This window comes from Chaetura pelagica, unplaced genomic scaffold (genome assembly GCF_000747805.2).
Source record: "Chaetura pelagica isolate M959 unplaced genomic scaffold, ChaPel_1.0 scaffold342, whole genome shotgun sequence".
In the NCBI taxonomy this organism is placed as follows: Eukaryota; Metazoa; Chordata; class Aves; order Apodiformes; family Apodidae; genus Chaetura; species Chaetura pelagica.
In genome coordinates, this window is record NW_009952364.1 from 19,934 (window position 1) to 29,279 (window position 9,346).

General features: G+C 57.4%; 1 protein-coding gene across 1 annotated transcript in view; it reads left to right on the plus strand.

Annotated features, from left to right (window-relative positions):
* The window catches only part of SNRNP200 (small nuclear ribonucleoprotein 200kDa (U5)), a gene marked incomplete at its 5' end in the record, with an annotated part of 30,008 nt that overhangs the window by 19,758 nt on the left and 904 nt on the right, over positions 1–9,346 (plus strand). Inside the window, 14 exon segments of the mRNA XM_010007954.1 lie at positions 808–981; positions 1,174–1,334; positions 1,641–1,868; positions 2,435–2,626; positions 2,713–2,891; positions 5,164–5,315; positions 5,519–5,627; positions 5,759–5,867; positions 6,476–6,665; positions 6,772–6,936; positions 7,342–7,463; positions 7,554–7,697; positions 8,524–8,700; positions 9,075–9,235. Of these exon segments, the coding sequence (XP_010006256.1) occupies positions 808–981; positions 1,174–1,334; positions 1,641–1,868; positions 2,435–2,626; positions 2,713–2,891; positions 5,164–5,315; positions 5,519–5,627; positions 5,759–5,867; positions 6,476–6,665; positions 6,772–6,936; positions 7,342–7,463; positions 7,554–7,697; positions 8,524–8,700; positions 9,075–9,235 (2,263 nt within the window).

Genomic DNA, 9,346 nt, shown 5'->3' on the forward strand with positions numbered 1-9,346 from the left:
CAGAAAGGGGCAGTTTGGGAGCTGAGGGGGCAGTTTGGGGTTACAAAGGGGCAATTTGGGGTCAGAATGGGAGGAGTTTGGGGGTCAGAAGGGGGCAGTTTGGGGTCAGAAAGGGACACTTTTGGGGTTGAGGGAGGAGTCTGGGGTTAGAAAGGAGCAGTTTGGGGTCTGAGGGAGGAGTTTGGGGTCAGAAAGGGGCAGTTTGGGAGCTGAGGGGGCAGTTTGGGGTTAGAAAGGGGCAATTTGGGGTCAGAATGGGAGGAGTTTGGGGGTCAGAAGGGGACAGTTTGGGGTCAGAAAGGGACAGTTTGGGGTCAGAAAGGGGCACTTTTGGGGTTGAGGGAGGAGTCTGGGGTTAGAAAGGAGCAGTTTGGGGTCTGAGGGAGGAGTTTGGGGAGAGGGCAGTTTTGGGGGCAGTTTGGGGTCTGAGGGGTTAGTTCAATGTTCGAGGGGGAAGTTTGGGGTCAGAGAGCAGTTTGGGGTCTGACGGGGTGTTCTGGGAGCACTTTGGGGTCTGAAGTGTTAGTTCAGTGTGTGAGGGGGCAGTTTTGGGGGCAGTTTGGGGTCTGAGGGGGTGTTCTGGGAGCACTTTGGGGTCTGAAGGGTTAGTTCAGTGTGTGAGGGGGCAGTTTGGGGTCAGAGGGCAGTTTTGGGGGCAGTTTGTCCCCTCTCCTGGTTCAGTGCTGGGGAAGAGGCTTCCGAGAGCCTCGTGGCCGGGCAGCCCTGGGTGATGGGAACTGGGAGAAGCTCTTGGAGTTCCTTTTGGCAACCAAGGCCATTTTGGTTTTGTGGTGGTGGTTCTGGCAGCCTGTGAGACCCAACTGCCCGTGTCCTTCCGCCACCTGATCCTACCTGAGAAGTATCCTCCTCCCACTGAGCTCCTGGACCTGCAGCCTCTGCCTGTCTCGGCCCTGAGGAACAGCGCCTTCGAGAGCCTCTACCAAGACAAGTTCCCCTTCTTCAACCCCATCCAGACTCAAGGTGTGGATCCTTAGACCTTCCTAGAAACCATTCGACCACTTCTTTGGGTTGGAAGGGACCTTAAAGACCATCTAGCCCAACCCATGGGTGGGGACACCTTCTCACTAGACCAGGTTGTCCGAGTCCCATCCAGCAAATCCATGGGTGGTTTCTTGACCTGCTTTCTCCTGTCTCTTCCATCTCCCCACCCAGTGTTTAACACAGTTTACAACAGTGATGACAACGTCTTTGTGGGTGCCCCCACTGGAAGTGGAAAGACCATCTGTGCAGAATTTGCCATCCTGAGGATGTTGCTCCAGAACTCAGAAGGACGTTGTGTCTACATCACCCCCATGGAGGCCCTGGCAGAGCAGGTAATCCTGGCATGTTAGAGACATCTCATCCCACCTTGTCTTTACTTCTTCATCCTCTACTTTGCTTTTCCTCATCCCTTCTTCACCATCACCTTCCTCAGGATGTCCCATGTTGGACTTGATGATCTTAAACTTCATTTCCGACCTTAATGATTCAAGAGTCTGGAGTCTTCTGCTTAATTCTCCCTCTCTGAGGGATCAAAAAGCCACCACTGCTGGTTGGTGGTGTGTGTATCTCCAGGGATTTGGTGGGATTTGTCCTCATTGGAGGTCACCAACATCCTCCTTTGTATTTTTTTGGGGTAGGTTTTCATGGACTGGTACGAGAAGTTCCAGGAACGTCTCAATAAGAAGGTGGTTTTGTTGACGGGAGAGACCAGCACAGACCTGAAGCTCTTGGGCAAAGGGAACATCATCATCAGCACCCCTGAGAAGTGGGACATCCTCTCCCGACGCTGGAAACAACGCAAGAATGTCCAGAATGTCAACCTCTTCATCGTGGATGAAGTTCATCTCATTGGGGGAGAAAATGGGGTAAGGGGAGGAAGGTCCTTCTTGGTGGTGGAACCTCCTAGTCATAGAACCATGGAATGGGTTGGAAGGGACCTTCAAGATCATTTAGATCCACCCCCCTGCATGGGCAGGGACACCTCCCACCAGCCCAGGCTGCTCCAAGCCCCATCCAACCTGCCCTTCAACACCCCCAGGGATGGGGCAGCCACAGCTTCCCTGGGCAACCTGGGCCAGGCTCTCACCACCCTCACAGTGAAGAATTTCCTCCTCAGATCTCATCTAAATGATCCTTCTCCCAGTTTTCATCCATCCTCCTCATCCCATCCCTCCCTGCCCTTGTCCCAAGTCCCTCCCCAGCTTTCCTGGAGCCCCTTCAGGCACTGGAAGCTGCTCTAAGGTCTCCCTGGAGCCTTCTCTTCTCCAGACCTGGTCTAAGCTCAGCTTTTCCTGCTGGGACTTTCCCTGAGCTGCAGGATGGGCTGGATCCTTTGGGAAGCTCAGGAATTTTATTCCCTGAGGTCTCCACGTGTGTTTGAGCTGAGGTGGCCCTTCCTGGTCCAACTGCAAGGTGTCGTCTCCCCCCACAGCCCGTGCTGGAGGTCATCTGCTCCCGGATGCGCTACATCTCCTCCCAGATCGAGCGACCCATCCGGATCGTGGCCCTCAGCTCCTCCCTGTCCAACGCCAAGGATGTGGCTCACTGGTTGGGCTGCAGTGCCACGTCCACCTTCAACTTCCACCCCAACGTCCGTCCCGTCCCCTTGGAGCTTCACATTCAGGTTTGGCCCAACCTCCTCACCCATCGTTTCCCTTCGCGCCGGGTTTACCGGGCAGGTGTCACCTCCTGTTCCTCTTCTACCTGCAGGGCTTCAACATCAGCCACACCCAGACTCGTCTCCTCTCCATGGCCAAGCCTGTCTACCACGCCATCATGAAGCACTCCCCCAAGAAGCCTGTCATTGTCTTTGTCCCCTCCCGCAAGCAGACGCGCTTGACGGCCATCAACATCCTCACCACCTGCGCCTCCGACGTCCAGCGCCACAGGTAGAGCCCCGGGCTCAGCCAGGTTGGAGAAAGACCTCCAGGATCAACAAGTCCAACCATCCCCTCCTCACCACTAAAGCACAGAATGGTTTCAGTTGCAAGGGGACTTCCAAGATCCATGTCTGCCGTGGATCTACCAAGCACCATGTCCACCCGTGCTTTGAACCCCTTCAGGGGTGGTGCCTCCACCACCTCCCCTGTCCCAGGGCCTCACCACTCATGAGGAATTGGTTCCTGATGGTCCCATCTGAACCTCCCCTGGTGTAACTTGACCCCATTTCCTCTTCTCCCATCTGGTCATTGGGGAGAACAACACCCACCTCACAATGAGGTCTCCCCTCAGCCTCCTCTTCCTCAGGCTGAGCAGCCCCAGCTCCCTCAGCTTCTCCCCATAGGACCTGTTCTCCAAACTCCTCAGCAGCTTCATTGCCCTCTCTGCACCCTCTCCAGCACCTCCATGTCCTCCTCACCCTGTGGTACCCAAAACTCACCCAAGTGCTCAAGGTGCAGCCTCACCAAGGCAGGATCATCTGCTTGATCCTGCTGATCACACCATTCCTGATGCAGGCCAGGATGCCGGTGGCTTTCTTGGCCACCTGGGCACACACTGGCTCCTGTTCAGCTCCTTGTCAATCAGGTCCCCCCAGGTCCCTCTCAGCTCTTCAGCCACTGCTCCCCAAGCCTGGAATGCTGCTGGGGTTGGTGTGACCCAACTGCAGGACCCAACATTGGGCCTGTTGAAACTCATGCCATTGCCTTTGACCCATGGTTCCAGCCTGTCCAGGTCCCTCTGTAGAACCTCAACCCATGGTTCCAGCCTGTCCAGGTCCCTCTGTAGAACCTCAACCCATGGATCCAGCCTCTCCAGCTCCCTCTTTACACGCCGGGTTTACCGGGCAGGTGTCACCTCCTGTTCCTCTTCTACCTGCAGGGCTTCAACATCAGCCACACCCAGACTCGTCTCCTCTCCATGGCCAAGCCTGTCTACCACGCCATCATGAAGCACTCCCCCAAGAAGCCTGTCATTGTCTTTGTCCCCTCCCGCAAGCAGACGCGCTTGACGGCCATCAACATCCTCACCACCTGCGCCTCCGACGTCCAGCGCCACAGGTAGAGCCCCGGGCTCAGCCAGGTTGGAGAAAGACCTCCAGGATCAACAAGTCCAACCATCCCCTCCTCACCACTAAAGCACAGAATGGTTTCAGTTGCAAGGGGACTTCCAAGATCCATGTCTGCCGTGGATCTACCAAGCACCATGTCCACCCGTGCTTTGAACCCCTTCAGGGGTGGTGCCTCCACCACCTCCCCTGTCCCAGGGCCTCACCACTCATGAGGAATTGGTTCCTGATGGTCCCATCTGAACCTCCCCTGGTGTAACTTGACCCCATTTCCTCTTCTCCCATCTGGTCATTGGGGAGAACAACACCCACCTCACAATGAGGTCTCCCCTCAGCCTCCTCTTCCTCAGGCTGAGCAGCCCCAGCTCCCTCAGCTTCTCCCCATAGGACCTGTTCTCCAAACTCCTCAGCAGCTTCATTGCCCTTCTCTGCACCCTCTCCAGCACCTCCATGTCCTCCTCACCCTGTGGTGCCCAAAACTCACCCAAGTGCTCAAGGTGCAGCCTCACCAAGGCAGGATCATCTGCTTGATCCTGCTGATCACACCATTCCTGATGCAGGCCAGGATGCCGGTGGCTTTCTTGGCCACCTGGGCACACACTGGCTCCTGTTCAGCTCCTTGTCAATCAGGTCCCCCCAGGTCCCTCTCAGCTCTTCAGCCACTGCTCCCCAAGCCTGGAATGCTGCTGGGGTTGGTGTGACCCAACTGCAGGACCCAACATTGGGCCTGTTGAAACTCATGCCATTGCCTTTGACCCATGGTTCCAGCCTGTCCAGGTCCCTCTGTAGAACCTCAACCCATGGTTCCAGCCTGTCCAGGTCCCTCTGTAGAACCTCAACCCATGGATCCAGCCTCTCCAGCTCCCTCTGTAGAACCTCAACCCATGGATCCAGCCTCTCCAGCTCCCTCTGTAGAACCTCAACCCATGGATCCAGCCTCTCCAGCTCTCTCTGTAGAACCTCAACGCCCAACTTGGTGTCCTCTGCAAACTGAGGGTCTGCAGCCTGTGACCTCCTCCAGCAGAGGCCAGGGCAGGTTCTTGGGCTTTTTCACCAGGCTGAGGGACATGTAGTGTTTGGAAATGGTGTCATGAGATGTCCTTCAGGCTGTGACACAATGGAGGGGGTGTCTTCACTCCCCCTCTCCATGGCAGGTTCCTACACTGTGCTGAGAAGGACCTGGTGCCCTACCTGGACAAGCTGAACGACAACACCCTGAAGGAGACCCTGGTCAATGGGGTGGGCTACCTGCACGAGGGGCTGACCCCCATGGAACGGCGTGTGGTGGAGCAGCTCTTCAGCTCTGGTGAGCAGGGTGGGCTTGGGGACACCCTGGAGCTTTGCACTGGAGATGACAACTTGCCCAAACCTCGTGTCACTTCTCCTTCTCCCTGCTCCTGCCACCTTAAATGTCACCGTGTTCTCTGCCCAGACCCCCAGATCTTGTACCCCCACCCATGTTTTGGTGACCCAGAGGAGGGTTGACCCCTGTCCCTCTGCTCCCCCCAGGTGCAGTGCAGGTGATGGTGGCCTCTCGCAGCCTCTGCTGGGGCATGAACATCTCTGCCCACCTGGTGATCATCATGGACACCCAGTACTACAACGGCAAGATCCACGCGTGAGTGTCACCTCCTCCAGCACTGGCCACCCTGGAAACGAGTCCTCATCCCCCAGGGACTCATCCCAGGTGCTGGGAATGGTTGGAGAACCTTCCATGGATCTTCTTTGACTCCTCTCTCTGTGTCCCAGGTATGTGGATTACCCCATCTATGATGTCCTGCAGATGGTGGGTCACGCCAACCGCCCGTTGCAGGACGACGAGGGACGTTGTGTCATCATGTGCCAGGGGTCCAAGAAGGTGGGTGAGGAACTGGGAGAACTTCCAACCTGTCAGAACCTTTGAGATAGATGTGGGTCAGCACCTTATGCTGGAGCCCAGAAACCAACTGTGACCTGGGCAGGCTGGAGAGCTGGGCAGAGGAACATCATGAGGGTCAACAAGGGCCAGTGGAGGGTCCTGTACCTGGGGAGGAACAACCCATGGATCAGTGTAGGTGAGGGGTGGACCTGCTGCAGAGAAGCTCTGGGGAGAAGGATCTGGAGTCCTGGTAGAGAATAAATGACCCATGAGCCAGGAATGTGCCCAAGAAGGCCAATGGAATCCTGGGGTGCATGAGGAAGAGTGTGGCCAGGAGATCAAGAGAGGTCATCCTGCCCTCTGCTCTGGTGAGGATGCCCCATCTGGAGAACTGGGACCAGTTGTGGGCTCTCCAGTTCAAGAGAGACAGGGAACTGCTGGAGAGGGTCCAGGGGGAGGCAACAAAGATGGTTGGAGCATCTCCCTGCTGAGGAAAAGCTGAGGGAGCTGGGACTGTTCAGCCTGGGTTTCTTGTCCCACCTTTGGACAGGCTGATGTGTCACCTTCCTTGGTGGTTGTTGATTTGATTTCCTCCTGCCCCACCACAGGATTTCTTCAAGAAGTTCCTCTATGAGCCCCTCCCAGTGGAGTCCCACCTGGACCACTGCATGCATGACCACTTCAACGCTGAGATTGTCACCAAGACCATTGAGAACAAGCAGGATGCTGTGGATTATCTCACCTGGACCTTCCTCTACCGCAGGATGACCCAAAACCCCAACTACTACAACCTCCAAGGTGAGGATGGGGTTGGAGGACATCAGGAACCCATGGGATGTCCTCTCACCAGAGCAGTTTTTCTCCATCCTGGGGGAATTCCTGAGCCCCACTGATGTCCCCACAGGTGTGTCCCACAGGCACCTCTCAGATCATCTCTCTGAGCTGGTGGAGCAGACCCTGAGTGACCTGGAACAGTCCAAGTGCATCAGCATTGAGGATGAGATGGACGTGGCTCCTCTGAACCTGGGGATGATTGCTGCCTACTACTACATCAACTACACCACCATTGGTGAGGGCTGGGGTGGGGTGGGTGCTGAGCAGAAGGTGCCTTGGAGAGGGACTTTGGTACAAGGGCAGGAAGGGAGAGGACAAGGGCAGGGAGGGATGAAAACTGGGAGAGGGAGCTGGAGGTTGGAGATGAGGAGGGAATTCTTTGGTGTGAGGGTGGTGAGAGCCTGGCCCAGGTTGCCCAGGGAAGCTGTGGCTGCCCCATCCCTGGGGGTGTTGAAGAGTAGGTTGGATGGGGCTTGGAGCAGCCTGGGCTGGTGGGAGGTGTCCCTGCCCATGGGGGGGGTTGGATCTGGATGATCTTCAGGCTCCTTCCCAGCCAAACCAGTCTGGGATTCCATAAAAGCTCAGGTTTCCTGCTCTCTGCTGTTCCCTCACCCCTCCTCTACCTCCCCAACTTCCCCAGAGCTCTTCAGCATGTCCCTCAATGCCAAGACCAAGGTGAGAGGGTTGATTGAAATCATCTCCAACGCTGCTGAGTATGAGAACATCCCCATCAGGCACCACGAGGACAACCTGCTGCGCCAGGTCAGCGGTGACGGGACCTGGGGCTGGACCTGAGTTCCTGCAGCTCAGGAGAAGGAATCCACCTGATGGCTTTGTCCTTTCTCCTCTTAGCTGTCCCAAAAAGTTCCCCACAAACTGACCAACCCCAAGTTCAACGATCCCCATGTCAAGACCAACCTGCTGCTCCAGGCTCACCTGTCCCGCATGCAGCTGAGCGCGGAGCTGCAGTCGGACACCGAGGAGATCCTCAGCAAGGTACCCTGGGCTTGGGGGCATCTGCTGGACCTCAGGTGGCCCCCTGGGTCAGGGCAGTCCCAAGCCACAGGTTGGGTGGAGAATGGCTGGAAAACAACCCTGAGTAGAAGGACTTGGGGGTGATGGGTGATGAGAAGCTCAACATGGGCCAGCAATGTGGGCTGGAGCCCAGGAGCCAACTGTGTCCTGGGCTGTGTCACCAGCAGGGCCAGGGAGGGGATTGTCCTCCCCACTGAGAACTGGCTGGGGCCAGTTCTGGAGCCCCCAACATCAGGAGGACGTGGAGCTCCTGGAGAGAGTCCAGAGGAGCTGGGGAGGGGCTTGGGACAAGGGCAGGGAGGGATGGGATGAAGGGGATGGATGAAAAGTGGGAGAGGGAGATGGAGGTTGGAGATGAGGAGGGAATTCTTTGGTGTGAGGGTGGTGAGAGCCTGGCCCAGGTTGGGCAGGGAAGCTGTGGCTGCCCCATCCCTGGGGGTGTTGAAGGGCAGGTTGGATGGGGCTTGGAGCAGCCTGGGCTGGTGGGAGGTGTCCCTGCCCATGCAGGGGGTTGGATCTGGATGATCTTGAAGGTCCCTTCCAACCTAAACTAGTCTGGGCTTCCATGACTCTGTGTCACCTAGCGAGGCTGTGGCTGCCTCATCCCTGGTGGAGTTGAAGGGCAGGTTGGATGGGGCTGGAGCAGCCTGGGCTGGTGGGAGGTGTCCCTGCCCATGCAGGGGGTTGGATCTGGATGATCTTGAAGGTCCCTTCCAACCTAAACTAGTCTGGGCTTCCATGACTCTGTGTCACCACCCCCTGACCTGTCCCTGTCCCCCCACCCCAGGCCATCAGGCTGATCCAGGCCTGTGTGGACGTGCTCTCCAGCAATGGTTGGCTCAGCCCTGCTCTGGCTGCCATGGAGCTGGCACAGATGGTGACCCAGGCCATGTGGTCCAAGGATTCCTACCTCAAGCAGCTCCCTCACTTCACCTCGGAGCACATCAAGCGCTGCACGGACAAGGTAGGAGCTTCAAGGTGGGGTTGGAACCCTTGTGGTTGGTTCAAGGAGGACAGAAGAGTGATCAGGATCTCCAGGGGTGTCAGGAGGGGGGGACCAGGCTCTGCTCAAGGGTGTCCAGGGCCAGGAGAAGGGGCCATGGGCAGGAGCTGGAAGGTGGGAAGTTCCATCTGAAGCTGAGGAGGAGCTTGTTGGCTGTGAGGGTGGCAGAGCCCTGGGCCAGGCTGCCCAGAGAGGCTGTGGAGGCTCCTTCTCTGGAGACATCCCAACCCCAGCTGGAGGTGTTCCTGTGGGACCTGCTGGAGGTGACCCTGCTCTGGCAGGGGTTGGATGGATGATCTCCAGAGGTCCCTTCCCACCTCCATTTCCCCTCCCAGGGGGTGGAGAGCGTGTTTGACATCATGGAGATGGAGGACGAGGAGCGCACGGGGCTGCTCCAGCTCTCGGACGCACAAATCGCCGACGTCGCCCGGTTCTGCAACCGGTACCCGAACATCGAGCTGTCCTACGAGGTGGTGGAGAAGGACACCATCCGCAGGTGGGGACCCCCCCCGGCCCCCCCACATCTCCTGCTGGGAACACCAGAGCTCCCCCAGATCCTCCCTGGGACCCCCAGATCCTCCCTGGGACCCCTCGAACCCCACCAGAT